The 25992-nt window shown below is 46.1% G+C and overlaps 1 protein-coding gene across 2 annotated transcripts in view; it reads right to left on the bottom strand.

Annotated features, from left to right (window-relative positions):
* Nucleotides 1-25992, bottom strand: part of cfap119 (cilia and flagella associated protein 119) — a 116834-nt gene that overhangs the window by 58626 nt on the left and 32216 nt on the right. For both annotated transcript variants that reach the window (XM_061232468.1, XM_061232467.1), the window contains exon 4: nucleotides 8006-8076. In XM_061232468.1, coding sequence (XP_061088452.1) covers nucleotides 8006-8059 — 54 coding nt within the window. In that variant the 5' untranslated portion in view covers nucleotides 8060-8076. The remainder of the gene's footprint in view (nucleotides 1-8005; nucleotides 8077-25992) is intronic.

A 25992-nucleotide genomic window follows, 5' to 3' on the forward strand; every position in this document is an offset into this window, starting at 1 on the left:
TTGCTCCAGGGGAGGATTGTCTCCTGCTTAGTCTAATCAACTGTACGTTGCTCTGGATAAGAGCGTCTGCCAACTGCCAATAATGTAATGTCAAGTTGAAATTGAACATGTTAAAAAAACAGGGACTACCGGGCCTGGTGGGGGTTCAATCTCTTAGCTGACCTCAGGTACCCCAGGTTGCAGCGGTTGGTCCGGACAATAAACAAGACACAAGTGCCTTCCAACAGGTGGCGCCATTCTTCAAAAGCCAGCTTCACCGCATGGAGTTTGCAGATGCCAATGCTGTAATTTCTGTCAGTGGGAGTGAGGCTGCAAGAGAAGAAGGCTCTCTGGATTGCGCATGGTCAGGACAGGATCAGAGGAGAAGTGCTTCTTGAGGTCTTGGAAGGGGTCCAGCGGAAGGTGACCTTGCTGGATGTGAGGGCTGGGGTGGCAACAGAACTGTAGTTGCGAATAAATCTTCTATAAAAATTGGCAAACTCCAGGAAATGTTGCAGTTCTTTGCGGTTGGTGGGAGGAGGCCAACTCATGACATCCATTGTCTGGGGACTTGCTGAAAACGTGGTCAATGTCGTGATAAACCGGCGGAATAGTCAAAAGTTTCTTTGATAGATTGGGTAGGAGAAGACTGATTGGAGGCTGACAGGAGACAGGACTGGTAGCAGCCGGGGCTCCAGCCCGTGATGGTCCCTTGGACCAAGTCTACTTGGGGGTTGGAGTCTGCCCAAAACCACAGGAATCAGGGGTGACTTCACGTAGAAAGCAACCCTTTCTTGGTGGTTCCCTGAGATCAGGAGACTGACAGGAGATCACAGGAGATCACCGGAGGTGACCATGTTCACTTCAGCCAGGGGAACGCCTGTAAGAGTGTTGGTCCAGAGGGCTTGCATGAGAGTGATGGTGGGGACTACCAGCCGATAGACCAGAGTGGGGCAGATGAAGTTGGCATCGGCTCCCAAGTCAAGGAGGACCCGCACACGGGAAATAGTGGCGAGCTGGGTGGATCGGGAGGTTGAGGGGGATGGAACGATGGAGGCGCAGGATCCCCTTGTTCACTGTCTTTTACCGGGCAGTTGCTGATGCGGTGGCCTGGCCCAGCACAGTAGAGAGGCAGCCAGGGTCCGGAGTCTGAGATGGACCGGTTATCTTGGTGGATGCGGAAGAGTTCACGTGTTGCAGCAGGTCTGGAAACAGCCCAGTCGAAGACCCTCTTCATGGCCGATGAGAAGAAGGTGAAGCTGCTGCACTCTGGGGCGCCCAAATCCCAAAAGGCTGTTCTCCACTCATATGCTTTCCCAGCCAGCTGGATTGTGATGTAAGCAACCCTGGAGCGCTTGGTCTGGAAGGTGGATGGCTGCAGCTTGAAAATCAGGGAACACTGGGACAGGAAGGATCTACAGACGTCAGGTTCTCCAGCGTAGCGCTCAGGTTAAGGCAGACAAGTTTCTGGGTGGGCACGGACGGGCTCAGGAGCAGGAACAGATGGAGAGTGAGAGGCTTGGGCACTTGCCAGCCAGGGTAGCTACCTGGTGGTGTAGGCTAGCCACGTCCTGGTTCAGGGAGTGGAGCTCAGACTGTATGTGTATGCCAAGCCTCTGTCCCTGGAGTGTCAGAGTTTCCTGGGTCAGGGTCAGGCTCGCTGGTTTCATACTTGGCTAGATTGTCCTGTCAGGACAACCTTCAGAACAATTAACCCAAGCATGAACCCACAGAAGTTCCGATCAAAGTCTTTATTAACTTTGGGGCAGGTTAAACAGACGAAGGTTGATTGCAGGCAAACAGGTGTATAGGTATAATACGATATCAGTTTTTACTTTAGATTAACCAGATAAAGATTTAATAGAGATTTTGCTGCATAACTGCAGTGCAAAACTGTAGTAGTTGTTCTTCAGGTGCTGTTCAGAACATCGTAAATAGGTGTTCGGACATTATGAGCAAACAATGTTCTATAATTATTTGTCCAATTCACACAAGTCCAAGTGTTTTAGTGCCTGGGATTGTAAAGGAGCAGGGTCGGAGGATGAAAGCAACTGAGTTAGGTTCTAAAAGTTACTCACAAGACAGAGGAGGAAGGGGTTAACAAGAAAGGGATTAAATAACTCCCCGCAAATTAGCCAACCAATAAAACGACCTATCAAAACTGTTTGAGAAGTTCAATCTGAAACCAACAAGGAAATAACGCAGTGGAGGCTGGTGACTTCCAGAATTGAGGAGGCCATTTTTTTCCGCTTGCTCACTTCACTCGCGATGGAATGTTCCCTGTTCTCTTATCTGTCTTTGTGCTGGCCAAAGGCATACTATTTGGAGTGTAAGCTACAGTCAGAAAGTTCTGGCTGATGAAATTCATTGTGCAGAGCTTAGCCTTGTGCCTTCCTGAAGAAATGACATTGCTGTAAGTCTATGAGCCTGCCTGATAATTAAGCTGAGAAATGACATTTGGATATAATATAAATGCCAAGTGAACATGTGTAAAAGGCAGGAATTTTAATTATGTAGTTAAAAACAATTTTGTTTAGCTTACATTTTTCATTCTTCTACAGATTCAACATGTAATCACCAATTTAATCAAGTTTAGCATATAAAAAAGATAAGATAACACTTTCTTTATCATATGTAGTTTTATTCAATATATTTAATATAAAATATGTAAAAATATGGTTCCAGTTGGCTTTATCTAACGTTAACGTTATCCACTAGAGGGCAGCACTCTATTCGTATTTAGAGTGAATTTCCTCACAGAGCAACAATTCGGTAATTTGATATGGAAGATTATTAAATTGACTTGTAATAAAACTAAATGGACTACATTAAAAATAAAACTGTTCAATAAATCCCAAATGGTGTCTAACATGACCTATTGAATCTGCATATCTCCAGCCCAAGATCTCAAATTGCGCTAGAATCTCGCCGACTTCCGAGGTAGTTTTAAGCAAAAGTGTTTGGCCAAATGAGCTATAAACTCCAGGGATGATAGCCAGGGGTGTTCTCTAAATTTCCTGAAAAGCACAAGTTGATAGGACACTCGTAGCCACTATGGCGAGTGTTTGTTTGACTGAAGTGACTAGCGAATTCTCAAAATGGCTTCTCTGTTGAATAGGAAAGGAAAGGATAGTTGATTCCAAATGAACCAGTAGCATGTGATTGGACGAACAAAATGTCAATCTTTCAGCCCTGGACACAATGCATGGTGAGGCCAGGCCTCCGTTGCCCACCCATTATCAGTGATCTGGCCAATCACATATTGGCATGAAAAAAAATGCATTACATTGACTTCTATGAGAATCTCATTTCCTAGGGGAGGCCTGGCCTGGCCTGGCCTCCCTTAATACAAACTGATAGGGAAATCTGGCCTGTTGCTTTACAATTGCAATATTGGGTTTTAGCCATGGGAAAATTTAGATTTATGAACAAAACTAAAATAATATGAATATAAAAAATAAAAAATATGTTTTTTGTTAAAATAAATAAATAAAATAAATATATTTATTGTTTTTTTTAAATATCTCTCTTCTCTCAAATTATTGGGGAGGCCAGGCCTCCTCCACCTCTATGGAGGAGCCTCCACTGAAATAACGGTATGTAAACTCAACACGTCAGCCTACTGATTACAGTGCTCATAAGACAAGATGAGTATGAGATAGGAAGCCTACCACTGACAAAGTAGGGACACTAACACTAGAATACATGAAAGCATTTACAATTTAATTCATCTGATGAAGAAGTCTTACTGACCCTAACACTAGAATACACAAAAACATTTACAATTTAATTTAACTGACAAGGAGAATTACTTTAAAAAAACAGGAATACATTAAACAATTTAACCCCCATAGTTCCGCTGGTGAAGCAGAAATTCTAATAAAGGGGTAGGAAGTGTATATTCACAGTGACAGAGGTCTTAGTCCTGGACCCCAAGCTTATGGGCAATCCTCCAATGACCATATACACAACTTTTACATTAATGTCATTTAGCAGACCTCAACTTGACTTTGAGGAAAGACAGCAACCACAGATATTCACCAGGCTCTTAGCTAGGCTCACTGACTGTGCAGGAGACTTACAAATGCACCAACTAAATGCACCAACGGATCCAAAGGTTATCAACTCAGCACCTTGGGAGGTCTCTCACAACCACGTATTTCATCTTGGTGAACTCATAATAAAGCACTAATAACAATCATAAATACTCAAACAGCCCCAGCTACGTAGCTACGCACAGTTCTAGCAGGCACAATAACTCCAAACTTGTGTATAAATTCTTAGTGTAATACGTAGAAACAAACATGCACTAATAGCAAATATTAATTATTCAGAAATACACAAACTGCCATGAAGATCTCCTATATAGAACTCCGGGCTAACAGAGCTTTGCGCTGTCTACTGGCAGGAATGGTAACTCCACACTCTGGTATATATCCTTAGTTTCATATGTAGAAACAGACATGCACTAAGAAGGGAACAGAAAGCATAAGTACCTTGGCAAAAAGGCTTATGTGAAAGTAAGCCAACTACACAATCCGCCAAGGGAATCTCCAATGTAGATCCCCAGACTATCAGAGATGCGCAGGGGTCTCTCTAATACGGATTTTACCTCCAACAGTGGTGAATAGAGACTTAGTGCTGTATACATAATGACAGACATCACAATCATGAAAATAATGCATTTAGAAAGTGAAAAAAAGAAACACTATCCTAAAGTAAACATCCGGCGGCTGACAAACTAACCGTACACTACGGGAAACAGACACACAATAAAGCCAAGACTAATTTCCACATATGGATAGCGTGAACATCGTCTTCTCCCTTACACTTGCCCCAAGTTATACAAAGTCTCAACCAGCCTCTTTAATTAGAAACAGGCATTAGCCAATCACCCTCAACTCAGCTCCTTACTTGACAAAGGTAAGTGTTAAATCCAGGCAAACAATAAACTAGGTGGACACACAGCATAAGAGCAAGCGTACAGCAAAGTGGGTGATAAAACTCAAACCCTAACACTTGGCCTAGACAGATGGAAGAATCTGATGGGGTCCTCCAACTGTAGGGTGTCAAACATTTGTGCACAACATAAAAGGTGAAGGTGAACGTGACAGACTGTCCCCACTGCCCTAAAGTGCCGGAGAATCGCTGTGTGTTCAGCTACCATAAACCTCGACACCACAAGTAACTGGGACACGTCAGTCATGCCTCACATAATATCACAAATGAAAAATAAAAAAAGTGTTATGGGGAATTTAACAAGCAAGTACCGATTCAATGAGAAATGGAAAAAAAGAAAGATATGCAGCTGACCTTCATAGGTAATCAGATCACACGCGGTAGACAATTGGAATCAGTCGTAAGCACAATGGAATTGATTACCTAATCCCTGTTCATTGCCATCAGGAAATTACGCAGAATTTTGCCAAATAAGCAGAAATGTGACTTGGTAAGGTAGTGCCTGGAAACTCCTCAGAGTATAGGCGAGAACCATGACGGGGGTAGCCAATAATCAACCATAATAATAAAGCATATTCCTCAGAAGAAAAACTACAATTCAACAGCATTCTTTTATCACCTTTTACCAGTAGGTGCTCTTTACAAAAGGATGTTTTCACAATGTATTAGCTAATACGGCTAACATTAACGTAGTGCAAGCTAGCCCAAGTCTTTCTTCGAATTTCAAAATGCTAGTAACAACAATGAATAACAATTAAAAAATCTAAGCTCAACTATTTAGAACAATATATACAACACAGACAACACCTCAACCGTTAAAATTCAAACAATTGCTAAAAGAATCACTTTTACTCACTAGCTCTCTCTCGATCTCAATTATCAATACAAAACACGCACCCTTTACAACCCAAACAATAAAAATCTAAAATGGTCAATCATCATGTCGAGAATGCCTTATAAGGACTCATTGAAATATATGGGCCTAGTGAAGCAAACATGATTTTGAACAGGGGCATTTTATTTGAGCTCCACAAAGAGAACAGTCATTGTTATGATAATTTAACATTAAACAAATGTGTTATGAATGATATGCATGTTCTTTTCTTTCACCTTCACCTGTTATCTTAAAGGAACCTCCTCTGGTATGCATATTGATAGCTAGCTGCATGGGAGTTGTAGATCTAATAATAATAATGTATAATATCATAATAATATAATATAGTGCGCTAGCTAATTTGACGAAAGGGCGTCACATACAAAAGCGAGGTTGGTTTTGAGCTTGTAAAAACATAATTTTCCAAAAAGTATTTCTGAACTTAAGGAGCAAAGAGGCTTTGCTATTATAACATCAAGGCCAAGTGTTATTAGCAGTACTCTAGTCCAGTGTTTCTCAACCTTTTTTCAGTCACGGCACCCTTAAAAAGTATGCAAAATTTTCAAGGCACCCCAGTCTAAGATATACAAGAACTACACTCTGCATCCCTCTGAGTGCGCGCGCATGCACACACACAAATAGGCCTACACACACTGCATGAGAGAGAGAGAGCGAGAGAGAGAGAGAGAGAGAGATGACTTACCATCAATGGGAGACCTGAGCCTGGGACGATGCACACAACCTAGCTATTCTGGCAGGAATGGATGAGAGGCAAACATGGAGCTCCTGGTCCACAGCCCTCAGTCGCTCCCTGTACTTGTTCTTGATGTAGGTTAGGCTGGAAAAGCTCAGTTCACACAAATACGTTGTGGAGAATGGTAGAAGAATAGCAATGGCGCTACTTGAAGCTACTGAGTACTCCTTCTCCAATGAGAAGGAGAAGGAGAACGTCGGTTGATTCGTCAAGTTGTAAGGAAAAATGTCCACTTGCCTTTATTTTTTCCAGAACCACGTCTTCAGTGTCTGCAGACACATCGTTGATTCGTCTTCCTATTGTACAGTCCGACAGCGGGACCTTAGCTATTTCTTTTGCTGCTTGTGGGCCTGCCTGTCACTGCAGTTGTGTGGGGCTTTTTAGCTTTAGCTATGATCTCGGCCACAAGATAGTGCTTTCTCTGACACCTTTGCACACTTCATCATTATTTTCTCCTGTCGGCTGTGTTGGTTTTTCATTCGGACAAAATACTCTGCTTCCTTTTTGGCTAGAGAAGGATGGTTTGTTATCAGGTGCCTCAGAAGTTTGCTCGGGACCATCGCTTGGTTTGACAGTCTCATGCCACACACTAAGCACAAAGGGAGAGGGCACGACGGATCCCCACTAGAGATGAAGCCATATTTAAGGTAATTGTCATCATACTGTCTTTTTTTTGTCTTGCTGCTGCTGGCATCTACCTTTGCTGCAGAGTTAACACTGGATGATGAAGTCGTTTCAGATTCAGAGTCAACGTCTGCTTCTGGAGCTGGAGCCTTTCTTTTCAAAAACCGTTCCATTGCTAACTTTTTCACTACTTGCTCGTTTATATTGTTCACGGTAATGAGAGAGAAAAAAAACTATGTAGTCTAATTACGCAGTCTCGTTGGTTATGTTGACCAGAGCATTGATATTGTGATAGGCCTATTGCAGGGCACGTGAGACCAATTTTGACATGAGGCAGAGCATTAGTTTAGGCTCACTATCGTATGGGTGCATTTAAATTTGTTTTATTTATTTCAACGTCAGCATATATAATTTTATATAATGTTATATGTATTTTCTAGAATTTTTTGACGGCACCCCTGGCAAAGCCAGACGGCACCCCGGTTGAGAAACATTGCTCTAGTCCCTTGGCCTCAGGAAGGTGCAAGTGGCTTGGTGGTCAGAGCTATTTAGAATTGTGCTATTATTAATTATTGAATCACATTTAAGGAAACATATCTAATAGGCCCTGGTGGTCAGAGGGTAGTGTATGGGCTGAAGGGCCCCAGATTCATATGGTATCTGTATATTGTATATAAATTGTGCATTCACAGTATATTTTCCCAGGGCCCCCTGGCCCCTCCCCAGCCCTACAGTTTCCTCTGACCACCAGGGCCTCCTGGCCCCCCCTGATGGGAACAGCATCAGCGTCACAAGGTCACAAAAGTCACACTTACCATGGAAGAGTGACAAAGCAACAGTTCACGACAGTAAGTGAAGCACTGATCCATATTGCTCAGCAGCGTCTCTGAAATAAGAACAAACCATAGAATCATTGTTATTGAATACACACAAAGACATCATGTGTTATGCTACAGTTAGCCTAACACACTAAATAAGCATATTTATGTCACCCTTAGTTATCCTTATCCAGGTGTCATTCTTGTTTATGTCACATGGTACATGGTATAACATGGTGTATTTAGGAGGTTTTATGTATCCCTTTATTAAGTATGACATTTGCTTATGTATGGTTTATGAAGCCAATATGTCGTGTTCATGAAGGCTTTACATATAATTCATAAAGCCTTTATAAGCAACACTTTTTAAAGTGTGACCAAAAACACTTAGGTGTGATGATGTGCAATATATTAATTATTAGACTTAATCATTATCAATAGCCCAGTGGCAAGTGGATGTAAGATAGACAAGTGTTGCTTACACAGAATTTAAAAATACAATTTTCATTAGGCTACCAGAATCATTTGCTCTAGTGGCACACTATGCAACAACACTTATGATAATGCACAGGGGAATGCTTTTACCTGCGGCAATTCAACTGAAAGAATCTCAGTCAACAAAAGTTTAGCCAACCACAAGGGGGCAGTCCAATTAAAATAAAAAGTATTATTATTAATCTTTACCCATGTCATATGTTCCCGCTCTAGTTGGAGATCCATAGAATGCAATGCACAGTGCACCAGGTTAAGAAATAAAAGCTGTCATCTGTCAAAAAACCCTACTAGGGAAGCCCGAGCTAAACCAGCAACCGGAGAAACGCCAAGAGCCTGGACGAACCTGGACGAACCCCAGGGGCACTGAACGAAAGTCCGCAAATGGAACCTTCAACAGCGAAGACGCACGTGAGGAAATCACCCCCCTAACCCCGCTAATCTCTCCCTCTCTGCACCCAGCACGACGCCTCCCGGACGGACGACTAGGCAGCCGGAAAGCCGCAGGACCCGACCCAATCCCACGGCCGGAGGAAAGACGCACCGAATTCCCGCGTCCCTAATTTTGTGGCCGATGACTTTTTTTCGTTTTGAGTTTTTGATTTTTTCCTTTTTGATTTTTGAACTGTGGGACAGAAAAAAAAAACCCTGGCTGAGCTAAATAGCTTGGCAGTGCCCTGAAGGCACGTGTGAGCAAAATAAAGCACTGTTTTGCACCAATTTTACTCTCTCTCTCTCTCTCTCAACCAGCAGCCCGCCACATATGGTGGAGAACGCGGGCACAGTGAACCGAGCTACCAAGAGAGAACCGGCCCGAAAGAAAGGTCAGACCCACTGACCATGGAGGAAGCGATGAACGCCCTACTGCGCTCCCAAGGCGCCCTGCAGAAGGCGGTGGCAGAACTGTGCCAGAAGGCGGGTACAGCCACCTCCCCCAGAGCTCCCAAGGATGTGCTGCTGAAGCAGACGCCGGATGACGAGGTCGAGGCGTATCTGGAGACATTCGAAAGAACAGCACATCTGGAACAATGGCCCCGCGAGGCCTGGGGCTCTATCCTGGCTCCGTTTCTCAGCGGAGAGGCCCAGAAAGCCTACCGAGGCCTTCCCCCTCCTGAGGCTCATGACTACCCCACCCTGAAGGCTACCATCTTAGCCCAGTATGGCTACAGCCTACCAGCCCGGGCCCAGAGATTCCATCAGTGGGGATATGACCCCGCCCTCCCGGTGCGGGCCCAGGTGATGGACCTGGGGCGGCTGACCAAGAGCTGGCTGGTAGAGGGCGACCGGGTGGTGCTGGACCGCTGGTGCTGGACCGCTGTGTCCGGGCCCTGACCCCAGAGATTAAAAAGCATGTGGCCCAGCAGGGGCCCCGGACCATTGACAGCCTGATCAGACTCCTGGAGAACCACCAGGTGGCGCAAGAGATGATCCGGATGACCAAACCGGACAGCCCAAGAAGACTGCCAGCGGTGGTCCGACCTGAACCGCGGACCAGACCCCCGTGGAAGGAGAACGACCGGGGGGAGGCTGCCCGAAAGAGGGAGATGAGGCGGTGCTTCGCCTGCGGCCGGGAGGGCCATCTGAGCCGGGACTGCCCCGGCAGGGAGGAATCCATGGCCACTGCCCCAGAGAGTGGCCGACCCTGCCATTACCTCACCACGTGCTGGGCTCACCAGGGCACGGGCGCCCCGAGACTACCCATCCGGATCGGGGGCCACGACGCTGAGGCCCTGTTGGACTCGGGGAGTGCCATCACGCTGGTGAGGCCCGCGCTAGCGGGAGAGAGGTGAGGCAACCCAATCGCTGTCACCTGCATCCATGGTGACGTGCGCCACTACCCCACCACCGAGGTGACCATAACCACCCCTAGGGGGCAATTCACAGGGAAGGTGGGGGTGGTAGAAAATTTGCCAGTCGGGGTGTTGTTGGGGAGAGACTGCCCACTGTTCCGTACCTACTGGGATGAGGGGCCGACAGCAGAGAGACCAACCACCACCACCCGAACCCGTCGTAGGGGCCACCGGGAGCCCCACCCGGTCTGGGTAGCCCCGTCCGGGGAGAGTGACGCGGAGGAGACCCCAACCCCCAGGACGAGAAGACCGACATCCCGACCCCCCACAGGAACCACCGACACTGCCCCGGAGGGCCCGACCCCACCACCCCCCCTGGTGGCCGAGCCCAGTAGCACGGGAGAATTTTCCGAGTTCCGACCCGAGGCAGCAAGGGCCCCAACGGATTTCGGCGCCGCCCAGCTACAAGACCCCAACCTTACACAGGCCTGGAAAACCGCCGCCTATGTCAAGGGTGTCCCACAAGAGGGGGTGAGTAGGCCGGCGTTACCCTACTTTCAAGTCCAGAACGGGTTCCTATATCGGGTTTGTAGGGTGAACGAGGAGAAGGTGGAACAACTGCTGGTGCCCCAGACCCACACCGCCAAGGTCCTGTATCTGGCCCACACTCACCTGCTGGGGGCGCACCTGGGGCGGGAGAAGACCCAGGAGAGGATCCTGTCCCGGTTCTACTGGCCGGGGGTCAAGAGGGCCGTGGAGGATTATTGCCGGCAGTGTGCGACGTGCCAACTGCACAGCCCGAAGGTGACGTATAGAAACCCCCTAATACCCCTCCCCATCTTAGATGTGCCGTTTCGCAGGATAGCCATGGACATCGTGGGACCCCTACCCAAGTCCAGCCGGGGCCACCGCTACATCCTGGTGATCCTGGATTACGCCACCCGCTACCCTGAGGCCGTGCCATTGCGGGCCGCGACCGGGAAAAGTGTCGCGAGGGAGCTTTTCCTGTTGTTCAGCCGGGTGGGGATAGCGGAGGAGGTTCTCACCGACCAGGGGTCATGCTTCATGTCTGGGGTGATGAAGGAGATGTGTCGGCTGCTCCAAATTAAGCAGCTACGGACCTCGGTCTACCACCCTCAGACCGACGGGCTGGTGGAGCGGTTCAACAAAACCCTGAAGGCGATGATGAGGAAGATGATCGACACCGACGGTAAGGACTGGGATCACTTACTACCCTATTTGCTGTTTGCTATCCGTGAGGTCCCCCAGGCATCTACCGGCTACGCCCCCTTCGAACTACTCTACGGGAGGCGACCCCGGGGCCTGTTAGACCTGGCGAAGGAGGCCTGGGAACAGCAGCCATCCAGACAGCGCTCCCTGGTGGAGCATGTGGTCAAGATGGACCACCGGATGGCGAGAATCTGGCCGATGGTCCGGGAGCACATGACCCAGGCCCAGGCGGAGCAGGCCCGTCTGTATAACAGGAATGCCCAGGTGCGTGAGTTCCGACCCGGAGACAAAGTGATGGTCCTAATCCCCACCAATGAGTGCAAGTTCCTGGCCAAATGGCATGGGCCCTACGAGGTGGTGGCCAAGGTAGGGCCGGTGAACTACACCATCAGACAGGTAGGGAGGAGACACACTCTCCAAAAATACCATGTCAATTTGTTGAAAAGATGGCATGAGCCGGTGCACAATACGGCTCCATCCTGTCTGATAGTAGGGGGCGCCACCGGAACTCCAGAGGTGGCCATGGGAGACCTACTCACCGACCGACAGCGACAAGACCTCCGGGAGATGGTGAGTCAACACCCGGATGTGTTTTCCCCCCTCCCAGGCCGGACAACTCTGGTCCACCACGACATCGTCACCGAGGCCGGGAAGAAGGTACGGCTGCGACCCTACCGGATCCCGGAGGCTAGAAGGCAGGCTATCCGGGGGGAGGTGGCAAGGATGCTGGACTTGGGGGTGATTGAAGAGTCACAAAGTGCCTGGTCCAGCCCGGTCATGCTGGTGCCAAAACCAGATGGCAGCTGGCGTTTTTGTAATGATTTTAGACAGCTGAACGAAATCTCCCAGTGTGATGCCTACCCCATGCCCCGGGTAGATGAACTGATTGAACGGCTGGGACCGGCCCGGTACATCAGCACTCTAGACCTTACCCGAGGGTACTGGCAGGTACCCCTCACCCTGCGGGCGAGGGAGAAGACAGCCTTCGCCACCCCCGACGGTCTGTTCCAGTACCGAGTGCTACCGTTCGGAGTCCATGGAGCCCCCGCCACCTTCCAACGCCTTATGGATAAGATCCTCCGACCACACAGGGAGTATGCCGCCGCCTACCTGGATGACATTGTAATCCACAGCGCTGACTGGGAGAGCCACCTGAGGAGGCTGGAGGCTGTGCTGAGGGCCCTCCAGGAGGCCGGGCTAACTGCTAATCCCGCTAAATGCCGCCTGGGTCTGGAGGAGGCTGACTACTTAGGCCACACGGTGGGACGAGGATGTGTTCGACCCCAGAGCCGGAAGGTGGACGGAATCGCTCACTGGCCACGACCCACCACCAAGAGGCAAGTCCGGGCATTCCTGGGATTAGTGGGCTATTACAGGCAGTTCATCCGGGACTTTGCCACGAGAGCAGCCCCACTACACGAACTGACCAAAAAGGACCGAGGCCATACCGTGAAGTGGTCGGAGGAGGCGGACCAAGCCTTCCTGGACCTGAGAGCGGCCCTGGGCCAGGAACCCGTTTTAACCACCCCTAACTTTACCCAGAAATTTGTTTTGCAGACAGACGCCTCGGAGACAGGACTGGGAGCCGTCCTATCACAGGTCCAGGATACAACGGAGCACCCCATAACCTATATCAGCCGGAAGCTGTTAAAACACGAGAGCAACTACAGCACCGTGGAGAAGGAGTGCCTGGCCATCAGGTGGGCTGTGGGCAAGCTCAGGTATTACCTCCTGGGGCGGGAGTTTGTCCTCGTCACTGACCATGCCCCCCTAACCTGGATGTATCGGTGCAAGGACACGAACGCCAGAGTGACCCGGTGGTTCCTGGAGTTGCAAAGCTTCAAATTCAAGGTGGAACACAGAGCCGGGAAACTCCAGGGTAATGCGGACGCCCTGTCCAGAATGAATGAGGGCCTGTTTTGTAACGCTCCCGCCGAGGGCTGGGAGCTGAGGGGGAGGAAATGTGGTGGCCCGACCTGCGATCGGTACACCACTGGGGTCGAACAGCCAGTGCGCCGGCGCCAAGCGCTGGGGAAAATAATTAACGGCGAATATTTTCCCCTGACGTATCTAAGAGCAGCACCATGGAGAGAGGCCGGGAGGAGGGTCAGCACCGAGGACAGCGGCCCCGAGACGAGACGCGTGAGGAATGGGACGGGAAATTACTAACCTCTAATTACACAGGCACAGCTGCGCCGAGTTCGCGGAAGGGCGCGGCAGCATTTAAAAAGAGAAAAGAAACGCCAAGCGGGGCTCAGCACGGAGGAGGGTTACCTGGAGCCGGAGTGAGAAAAAAAAAAAAACCCTACTAGGGAAGCCCGAGCTAAACCAGCAACCGGAGAAACGCCAAGAGCCTGGACGAACCGCGAGAGCCCAGGGGCACTGAACGAAAGTCCGCAAACGGAACCTTCAACAGCGAAGACGCACGTGAGGAAATCACCCCCCTAACCCCGCTACTCTCCCTCTCTGCACCCAGCACGACGCCTCCCGGACGGACGACTAGGCAGCCGGAAAGCCGCAGGACCCGACCCAATCCCACGGCCGGAGGAAAGACGCACCAAATTCCCGCGTCCCTAATTTTGTGGCCGATGACTTTTTTTCCGGTCTTTTTTTCGTTTTTGATTTTTGAACTGCGGGACAGAAAAAAAAACCCCTGGCTGAGCTAAATAGCTTGGCAGTGCCCTGAAGGCACGTGTGAGCAAAATAAAGCACTGTTTTGCACCAATTTTACTCTCTCTCTCTCTCTCTCAACCAGCAGCCCGCCACAGTATGCACTTTGTTGTACGTCGCTCTGGATAAGAGCCTCTGCCAAATACCAATAATGTAATGTAATGTAATGTGCACTTCTAAGGAGCATCTATGGCAGAAAGTTACAAGAACATGTATAGCTAATATGCCATGAAGATATAAATAAATTGGAATTAAACACCATTTTGCCATGTCATGATTTAATTTAGTGCATTCATTTATTTCTATCCTTTTTATCATCCATTGAATGCCTCTGGAGTCTGTTATTGATGTGTCAACATGAGGACCAGAGTTATGCCAATGACAGTCAAGGAAGCCATTATGAGGCTGAGAAATAAGAAAAAACTATCAGAGACAGAGGCCAACCAATAGGCTTACTGTTGACGTTTGATCAAAATGCTCTTATTGAAAACCAGGAATGTTTCAAATAATGATGAAGTTATTATATTTCTAATGTTTAGAAAAATAAACTGCTGTTTGGAACAACATAAAGAAGAAAGAGAGCAGTGGTGAGCTCAGTAATTGTAAAGGGGCTGGTCGGCCAATGAAGATGGTGCCATAATGAAGAAAAAACCCCAAACACCTGTCCAACAGATCTGAAACATTCTCTGGGAGGCTGGTGTGGATGTATCAGTGACTAATGTCTACAGAAGACTTAACAGATTGACAGAGGCTACACTGCAAGATACTAGTTAGCTGCTAGTTAGCTGCAAAAACAAGGCTGGCTGGGTTACAGTTTGCTAAGAAGTACCTAAATGAATCTGGACCTAAAAGAGTTCTGGAAAAGGTTGTGTGAACAGATGAGACCAATTTTCACTTGGAGCAGAGTGATGGCAAAAGTGTGGAGGCTTAAAGGAACTGCCCAAGAACCAAAGCACCCACTCTCATCTGCGTTCATGATTACTTGATTCTCCCTGTTCACCTGCTCACCTGGATTACGCCTCTGCTGGGCCTTTGTTTATTGTTATTAAAGCCTGCCGTTTTTGCACATTACCTTGAGTCTGTGGTTTGAATCTCTGTCCTGCTCCCCTGACAGTCCTGCCCACATCCTTTACAGGAAGGGAACCTACACATTTCAGCGTATCCTATTATTTCATAATAGTGTTTCCAAATTAGGGCTGTCACAATTTTAGTATGATCGTCCTTATTTCAGCCAACCTGTTTTTCTTATTTCACTGTCAGTGCTTTATTTTCAAGTTCAGTGTTTTCTCCATTGAATATACATTTTTAACTAAGACCAAGCAGCTACAGGAGCCACTTGGTCAGCAGCATAGGAATATTGCAAACACATGCAAAACATCCGAAGAACCCGGTTGCATAAAACACCTTAAGGTTTTGCTTAAATTCAAGAGTGTTACCGTTAACCGTTAAGGCTTTCCTTAAGTGAATGCCAGAAACCCTGAAAAACTCCTTTAAAGGTACAATCCACCTTTGTGCAAGCATATTTTAGCTGCAGTGAGGCTAGCCAACCATACACATTTTTATGGTGTATGGTTTCTGTCATTAAAAATGAGTTTTTTTTCTATGTGTGTCGCGTTTCCATGTTTTGGTACCCTCTGTGCACATCGTATTCACCCTGTTAGTTTGTTAATTCATGGTTATTCGTTTCACCTGCGTTTTCAGTTCTTGATTGTTTCCCACACCTGATTGTCATTCCCTCTTGTTACCTGTCTTATAAAAAACCCTGTTTTGTTGCCATAATGTTATGTGTCAACCCCATACTTTCCAGCGGTTAAATCTGATTGATACCCGGTATGACCCTTTTTGTTTTCGACTTCCGCGTTTTGTTTATCCCATCTGTCTAGTTCTGAACCGCTGTTTATCGATCCGTTTCCATTTTTCGACTTCGTCTTGTGGATAACGATTCTTTCTGATTTGCCTGTTTGTTTTCTACCCTTCCCCTGTGACCACAACTACATTTTGGATTATCCGTATTGTACCTGTTTGCTAGAGAATTGACCCATTGTCTGAACCATTAACTACGAACTGCCTTATCCCTGCTGATTCTGTTTGCTGGCTATTGACCTCAACCTGTCTGACCTACCTTTACTCAAATAAAGACTCAGAACTAACTCCTGCCTGCTGGATTTCTGCAACTGGGTCTGGTTATTCTGCAAACCTGATATTAGTACACTGCGACAGCATGGAATATCTCTGTTAACAATCTGTTAAAAAAAGTTTGCTCTGCTCTGATTTCAGAGCGCTCTGGTTTCAACATAGCACTCTAAAGCACTCTAAAATCTGTTAATTTTTAACGGTCAGTTAGCTAACGTTAGTGATGTTGACAGTAGATACTTGTTAACTAACGTTGACATTTGTTCAAATGAACGTTAATTAATCCCATGTATAAATATGATTATTACCCGTTTTGTTACACGTAGATGCGTGTTGAATCATACTGGCTAGAGTACCAATCAAGCCGCAACCATTGCATTTTGCTACGACTTCCTCCACCATTCTTAGAGTGGAATGCTCAGATACTCGGATAAACCGTCTTTTCAGTCAGAGCATCCAGTGTGTGCTCTGCTCCCAGAGCACAGTGCTCTGAATTTCCAAACAGGGACACCTAACTACCAGAGAGCACCCTGGGTACCCTTTGGCACACTCAGAGCGTATTTTTTATGATTGCACCGAATATAGGTTCAATTTATGGTTTGGTTTCAAAACTTATTTGCAATCTCAAAACATATGCAGAAACGTGCCAACAGACACCCGAGGACACAACTCACAGATCGGAGAATGAGCAAGCTTCATGATGTGGCGTTTTCTAGGTGTAATACTATTTTTACCTCGGTATTGCCACACCAACACCACATTCATAATATGTCCCTTAATTTAATTAATTCCTTTCACTTTCATTCAGGTTAGGACCCAAAAACCTATCCAGACATATTTATGCTCTACATTATCCCCCACTCGATTACAGCAGCAAATCACACAGACATCACACACACTTATTGCATAGTGTGACAGTTTCATATTTTCCAGGAAGTGGATGCATAGGTGCATACTGCCTCCACACACTATTTATTTCATTCATTTAAAGGACAGCTAACACCAGTAACTTATTTTTTTAGAAACAGTTTTGATATTTTCAACATGTTGATGAAAATGAAAATTACAGGTTTTATCCTTATATGGTTAGAGCACCAATCGCTTCCTGTGTACATTTTCAAATATAATGAGCACCGTACATACACTTCACACATCGATTTCAGCATTATCATGAGCAGACAACAAAACAAATAGCTAGCTAAGCATGTAGCTTAGTCTTGAAAAGAGGCATGATTTGGCAAGGCTCACAGAGTAAAGTTAGTAGTAGGCTAGCTTATGCTGTTAATTTGCAGATTTCCCAACTCGAATCAGTGGGTTAGGAGCACTAGCCACCTAGATAAGTAAATAAAATTTCAGAAATTTCACAACCACACTAGTTAATAATCTGATATTGGTCTGACAACAGTCCCTTCAATAAAGTATTGAAACAGCAAGGGCAGTTTCTTTATTTTTGCAATACATTTGGGGTTTAGATAAAAAGATTGTAAATAACCCCCTTAAGGTTTATTATTTTAGGTTAATTTCCTACAAAATATTTGCCAGATTACTATTTTGATATCTGCATAAAAGATTACCTGTAAGTACAGGCCTTATGCCAGCTACTGACTTCTATAGAAAAGGGGACTTTTATTTTAAAAAAGGTATCGCAAGATTTGTTTATGTGCCCCGGTTTGATATCGGAATTAAAAGTTAAGCGTTAGCTCTCGTAAAAGACAGTACCCACATGCATAAAGTTAAGCAGTTTGTCAGTTTATGGACCCGTAATGAGGCACAAGCTCTTACGGTGGTGTTTTTACGTTATTGTATGGATTTACTGTGCTAAAGGAAGAAAATAAACTGTAATTTCACCAGCAGTCAAGACTCTATGCCACTACATATTACGGGGATCCGTACAGTAAGAGCTTCACCTCTCCAGCTAACCTGCTGCGTCGAAAACTTCTACGGATGGAAAGGAATATTTCAACAGATAAAGAAGGATAACAGCAGCGGTGAGTTGAAGACGGTGTGGTGGTAAAATGAGCGGTGAGGACGAGAACAAAGGGCTAACCGAAACGGAGGGAAAAGATGCTACTTCGCACGCAAAGGACAAAGAGGAGCAGGATATTATCCTGAAGGTAATTGAGGAATTCAAAGGACAAGAACTAAAAATGACTTTACAAAGTAAACCGAACATTCCTGCCGAACTGTTAAGCGATAAACATGATGGTTTAAATTTAGCCAAACGTCCAGAACGAGCGCGAGTCCCCACTGAAAAAATGCTAGCATACCGTAGTGAAGATCAGAGCAAAAGGGGAAGGAGACTTGTTAGCCTGTATGAGCTATGGAAAGCCCAAGCTCGTAAAACACGGCAATACCTAAAATCTGAGATATCAGAAAAAGGCCTAGCATTACTTACAGACGATTTGGAAAAAAGGAAAACGGACATTATAAAGGTTTATGAAGATTTGAGAGACTGACACAGAGCTAAGGCGTAAAGTTGATGCTTGTATTGCAGTAACAAGTGACATTGTCAAAATCTCGAATGAAAGACTGACTGGCATAGATGGTGAATATGATGCTGAACATGAAGGACGGCGCTTGCGTGAACTACTTGAGCCTGACAATGCCCGGTCCATTTATGGCTCCTCTGTCTCAGAAATGAATGCTAGTCATCGTTCCACTCACTCAAGTGTTGCAGCTGTAGGGGTCCTCGCACGGGACTCCAAATTATGTAGGGTCCTTGCACGGGCCGCCAAATAACGCAGGGATTTTACTCTCTACGAAACCGGGGCGCCAGTTAAACGTTGTGTTGCAGTATAACTGCGAAAAGTAATCAGTCTCATAAAATTACTGTTATCAGAAATATCCAACCACAAATATAGTATTTCAATTAATTAAAATAACCAATATTAATGATTGAACATACCGATAACCTGAAGGTTGGAAGTTCTTCGAAAGACTGCTTTAACTCGGCTCTCATGTCTATGCGATTCCAAAACGGACACCGGGGTTTAATAAAATATATTTATTAAACAAACATACAAACACATAACAGATAAACTAACGGGAAGTTAGTAAGGAAATTTAGTTTGGTATGTGTGTGTGCGTGTGTGTGGCGCGCGCAAGCGCGCGTGTCGCTAGAGTTCTGGGTGTGGTAATGAGTTAGAGTTAGCTGTGAGAAGGGACTACTTGCGTAGTTTTACTCTATATATGCGCAAAAGACGGCGAATCAATTCACGTACATATATATGTAGCTAACCAAACACATTACAATGGTTGGATGGTAAATATTGAAACACAGATTCACAAAAACAGTTAAGACTAAACACTGGCTATGCCTGAATGTTTGTTTTCTTACTGAGTCCATACGCATTGCTGGATCCAAAAGACATGCTGTCCTTGTAGAAGCGGCGATGGTGCTGTGAATGGTGTCCGGGAGAGATGCGCAGGCTGGGGTGTTCCCGTCTTAGCAGCGCGTTGTCGTCTGATCCGCTGGTCCTTTTCCAGGTGTAAAAGTTCGTTGCTGTTTCGTTGTTGGGCTTTATTGGGGTAAACTGATGTAGCGTTCCGCGTACAACAATTTCCACTCACTATAGGCCACGTAGTTACCGCGAGGTAACTGGGTGTGTCCGTAGGCCTGGTAGTGCGCTGTGCAGCATTCAGCCTCTGTCCGAGTCTCGGAGCAGATGAGCTGAAGCGACTGGCCAAAAAGGGTGCGTCGAAGAGAACAAGCAGAAGAGGCAGAAAAAGCAGAAGAGCCAGAAGAGAGATCCCAAGAACGTGTCTTGCTCTTATACGGGACCTTTATTGCTCCCGCCATTACGGGATTGGCTGAACCAAGTTAGACGTCATTCGTGGTGGACGTCGCAGAATTTTCCTGTGGGAATGTGGAAGTTGTAGTCCCTACACAGCCAAGCGAGCAGAAGCGGTGGCTGAGCTGGCTGCTGAGAAGGCTAAATATGAGATGCTACTGGAGGAAAAGAGACAAAGGGAAAAAATAAGAGTCTTGGAAGAGGAACACAGGAGGGAATTAGAAAAACACAAGGCAGAATTAGAGCGTTTGCAAGCTGAAAGAGACTTAAAGGCCGCTCAAGCCAGACTAGAAGTGTACAACATAGAAGTAAAAGAGGAGTCTGATGCCCAATCCTTTCTGTCCTTTCGTGATCCATTGCCACCGCACTTCATTCCTCCTGTCCCGACGCGCCCTCGCACTGCTGTCACTCCATCTCCATTGATGTGTCATGCTTAGCAAAAGCTGCCCAGGACAGCATTGCGATTAACAGACTTCCAGTGCCAGAGCCGACTGTGTTTAATGGGAATCCAATTGACTTCATTGAGTGGAAAGCCTCCTTTATGTCACTCATAGATAGAAAGAACATTTCCACTGCTGATAAGCTGCACTACCTTAAGACATATGTAGGCGGCTCAGCCCGCAAGTGTCTAGAAGGGACCTTCTATCGTAGTGACGGCGAAGCTTACAGCGATGCGTGGAACAAGCTCAATCAAAGGTATGGCCAGGCCTTCATCATTCAAAGGGCCTTGAGAGAAAAGTTATCCAGCTGGCCGAAAGTGCAGTCTAAGGATGCTGAAGGGCTGAGAAACTTCTCGGATTTCATAAATGCTTGTTTGCAGGCCATGCCCCATGTAAAAGGCTTAGATATCTTAAATGATTGTGAAGAAAACCAGAAGTTGATTAGGAAACTGCCAGAGTGGTTAGCCTCACGGTGGAATCGCCAAGTCACACTGCGTCTCACGGAGGAAAAGGATTTCCCCAGCTTCAAAGAGCTTGCCAAGTTCATGACCGTGGAGGCCGAAACCGCCCGCAATCCAGTCACCTCTCTCTTCACTCTCCATGCAGCTGAACATGACAAGGAGAATACAAGGGTAAGCAAAAGAAACAAAACCAGTGTGTTCAACACAGAGACAATCATAGACTATAGCCAACAGACAACAACAAATGTAAAGGTTAAGGCTCCTTGCATACTGTGCCAGGATAACAGTCATCAGCTTTGCAAATGTCCAGACTTCATGAAAGGAACACTGGAATACAGAAGGAACTACGTCAAAGACAACAGACTGAGTTATGGATGTCTAAAACCCGGTCATGGCGCAAAGGAGTGCCGGCATTGCCATACATGTGAATTGTGCAAAGGACGGCATCCCACCTGTCTTCATGACAACAGCTATAGAAAAGGTGAAAACAAAGAAAGGGCAAACAAGGAAAATCCAGTGCAGCGAAGTGAAACGGAGCCAACATCTGCTGTGTCACTCAACGTCACCAGGCAAGGTCAATCAGTGAGCACCTCCATGATAGTGCCAGTGTGGGTGTCGAACGACAAGAATCCATCCAGAGAGAAACTTGTGTACGCCCTGCTGGATACACAAAGTGACACAACATTCATTGAGCAAGACGTAAGTAACGAACTTCAGCTGTCTACTTATCCAGTTAAACTGAGACTGGGAGAAAATATGGTCTTGAAAAGTGAAAGGGCATCTGGTCTGCGTGTGAGAGGCTTCAATTCAACTGTGCACATTAACCTGCCTCCATCTTACACCAAAGACTGTATACCTGTGAACAGAGCGCATATACCAACACACGAAACGGCCAAGAGATGGCGCCATCTCACAGCAATTGCAGACCAAATACCGCCTCTACTTAGTTGTGAAGTGGGGCTACTGATCGGCTACAATTGTCCAAGAACACTCGTTCCTAGACAAGTCATAACTGGAAAGGATGATGAACCCTATGCCATTCTCACAGATGTAGGGTGGAGTATCGTTGGCTGTTCAATACCTCACGCTGACTCGCAATTGTCAATCAGTCACTGCAACAGAGTGACCGTGAAGGAGCTGCCTGCAGTAACTCCAATGGATGCTATCAGAATTCTCGAGACTGACGTCAGAGACACTCAGGAAAATGACAAAACAGTCTCTCAAGAGGACTTGATCTTTCTTGACAAATTAAAGGACAACATAAGGAAAAACGAATATGGACATTATGAAATGCCCCTCCCTTTCAAAGAAAGGCCATGCTTACCAGATAACAAACATCTCGCTGTTGTGAGGCTCAGTCATCTGAAAAGGAAGTTCATCGCAAATGAAAGGTACAAGACTGACTACATTAACTACATGAAGGACATCATCGAAAGGGGCGATGTAGAAGAGGTATGTGATGAAGGAACTTATGGAGAAAAATGGTACATACCTCACCACGGTGTTTATCACCCCAAAAAGCCTGAAAAGCTGAGAGTAGTGTTCGACTGCTCAGCAAAGTACAAGGGATGCAGCCTCAATGAACACCTTCTATCAGGCCCAGACATGACAAACAGTCTGACAGGTGTGCTCATTCATTTCCGGCAGCATCGCATAGCTCTGATGTGTGACATAGAAAAGATGTTCCATCAATTTCATGTTTCAGAGAATGACCGTGACTACCTGCGTTTCCTATGGTGGAAGAACAAAGACCTCAGTTCACCCCCCAGTGAATACAGGATGAAGGTTCATCTTTTTGGAGCCGTGTCTTCACCAGGGTGTGCAAACTTTGGATTAAAGCAACTCGCCAAAAAACACAGTCACACATACCCATTAGGGTCACAGTTCATTGCTAGAGACTTCTACGTTGACGATGGTGTCGCCAGTGCTGAGTCTGTTGAAAAGGCCATTCAAATAGCAATGGAGGCGCATGAACTGTGTAAAAAGGGAGGCCTACGCCTTCACAAATTTGTGTCAAATGACTATGCTGTTCTGCAGAGCATCCCTTCAACAGAACATGCCACAGACATCAAGGCAAAGAATCTCACATTCAATGACACAGCTTTAGAGAGAGCATTGGGAATACACTGGAACATAGAGAATGACTGTTTCACTTTCAAAGTCGCACCAAAGGACCAGCCAGCAACACGTCGCGGCATCCTGTCGTCTGTTGCCTCCATATACGACCCGCTAGGCTTCGTAGCGCCATATCTCCTCAATGGGAAGAAAATTCTCCAGGAAATGTGCCATCAAGGAACAGGATGGGATGACCCACTTCCAGAGAGATTGAAGCCACGGTGGGAGAAATGGCAAAATTACCTTGTTAAGCTGGAAAAGATACACATAGCCCGCTGTTATCAGCCAGCTGGCTTTGGAAAGGTGATCAAAACAGACCTCCATCATTTCTCAGATGCCAGTACTACTGGCTATAGCCAATGCACTTACCTTAGGCTGATGAATGAAAGAGGAGACATTCACTGTGTTCTTCTCATGGGAAAGGCGTGTGTCTCGCCACTGAAGGTAACAACTATACCAAGGTTAGAACTTACCGCAGCAGTTGTCTCAGTCACAGTGAGCAGAATGTTCAAAGAAGAATTAGGCTACACAAATGCGGAAGAGTTCTTTTGGACGGATTCAAAGGTTGTCTTAGGCTACATTAATAATGAGGCTCGCCGTTTTCACACCTTTGTAGCAAATAGGGTGCAGAAAATACGTCATGCCTCAGACCCCAAGCAATGGTTTTATGTACCAACTGATGAAAACCCAGCAGACTGTGCTTCAAGGGGAAATACAGTGGATGAGTTGCTTGTGTCTGATTGGTTTACTGGCCCTAGCTTTCTGTGGAAAAGGGAGATAGAAATGCCAACAGAGGTGCCTTCAGAGCTGCCTATCGGTGACCCAGAAGTTAGGAAGACACAGGCCTTTAAGACAGAGACCTCAGAACATGTAACCCTCGCAGACAGGCTGAGCAAGTTTTCTTCCTGGTCTCAGGCAATCAAGGCAGTGGCGCGACTCTTACGGTGTGCTAGAAAGGATAAATCATGTGCCCTATCAACAGTAAGTGAAAGACAAAGTGCTGAGCGACTGATTGTCAAAGACATACAAAATCAAGCATATCAAGAAGAGATTAAGCTACTGAGAAAGGGACACCAGCTACCAAGGCACAACAAGCTGTATCACCTCGATGTTTTCCTGGATGCAGAGGGTGTGCTCAAGGTGGGAGGTAGGCTCAGCCGATCATCGTTCCCTAGCACATTCAAACACCCAACAGTCATTCCTCAGGGACATCACATAACTAACCTGATCATCGCCCATCATCATGAAAGAGTGAAACATCAGGGCAAAGGCTTCACCATCAACGAAATTTGGTCCAATGGCTATTGGATCCACGGACTGAGCAGAGCAGTTGCGACCTACATCCGTCATTGCGTGACCTGCCGAAGGCTAAGGAGGCCCATTGAAGGCCAGAGAATGAGTGACCTTCCAATGGAAAGAATAGAACCCACACCACCGTTCACATACTGTGGGATGGACTGTTTTGGTCCTTTTTGGACAAAACAAGGGAGAAAACAAGAAAAAAGGTATGGGCTGCTCTTTACCTGTTTCTGCTTCAGAGCCATCCATATTGAAATGTTAGATGACTTGTCCACAGACACATTCATTAATGGACTGCGATGCTTTATTGCTTTAAGAGGTGCTGTGCGACAAATTAAATGTGATCAAGGCACTAACTTTATGGGTGCAAAAAACAAACTGAATGCTGCATTGCAAGAGCTAGATGTGGATAGACTGAATGCCTTTCTCACAGAGAAGCAGTGCGAATTTGTAACGAATGCACCTCATGCCAGTCATGCAGGGGGTGTCTGGGAACGGCAAATAAGGACCGTGAGAAGCGTCCTGAATGCCACTCTGCTACTGTCTCCTGATAGACTTAATGATGCGTATATATACGAGACTATGGCTATAGTAAACAATCGTCCACTCACAGTGGATACTTTAAACAGCCCCAATAGTTTAGAGCCACTTACTCCAAACCACCTAGTAACAATGAAATCCACCACTGCCTTGCCCCCACCTGGTCATTTTGAAAGAGAAGATCTCTATGGACGGAAGAGGTGGCGTCAGGTACAGTACTTGACAATTTTGGAGTAGATGGAAAAAGGAGTCCCTGCACAACATCACAACGAGACAGTGTTGGCATGGCACTAAAAGGAATCTGCAGGTCGGGGATGTAGTAATGGACACTGAGGACACTTAATCCTGCTTGGAGATAGAGAACTAAACCACAAAGGAGAACGTACCTCCAAGCTCTCTGTAGTGGAGCGCCCTGTCCAAAAATTAGTTTTGTTGCTAGAGGCAGCTTAAGCACAATGCATTTATGAACTGTGATATAGTTTTCTGTGTGGTGTAGCTAATACATTAGAAGATTTTCTCATAAGTGGAAATATGTGTTTAAGGTTTTAAGAGGAAATATGTGATTAAGGGTTTCAAGTGAAATTATGTGTTTTAATGTTTCACTGTTGTAAAACACTATAATTTGGTGGGAGTGTAAATAACCCCCTTAAGATTTATTATTTTAGGTTAATTTCCTACAAAATATTTGCCAGATTACTATTTTGATATCTACATAAAAGATTACCTGTAAGTACAGGCCTTATGCCAGCTACTGACTTCTATGGAAAAGGGGACTTTTATTTTAAAAAAGGTATCGTGAGATTTGTTTATGTGCCCCGGTTTGATATCGGAATTAAAAGTTAAGCGTTAGCTCTCGTAAAAGACAGTATCCACATGCATAAAGTTAAGCAGTTTGTCAGTTTATGGACCCGTAATGAGGCACAAGCTCTTACGGTGGTGTTTTTACGTTATTGTATGGATTTACTGTGCTAAAGGAAGAAAATAAACGGTAATTTCACCAGCAGTCAAGACTCTATGCCACTA

Source organism: Conger conger, chromosome 2, assembly GCF_963514075.1.
Source record: "Conger conger chromosome 2, fConCon1.1, whole genome shotgun sequence".
In the NCBI taxonomy this organism is placed as follows: Eukaryota; Metazoa; Chordata; class Actinopteri; order Anguilliformes; family Congridae; genus Conger; species Conger conger.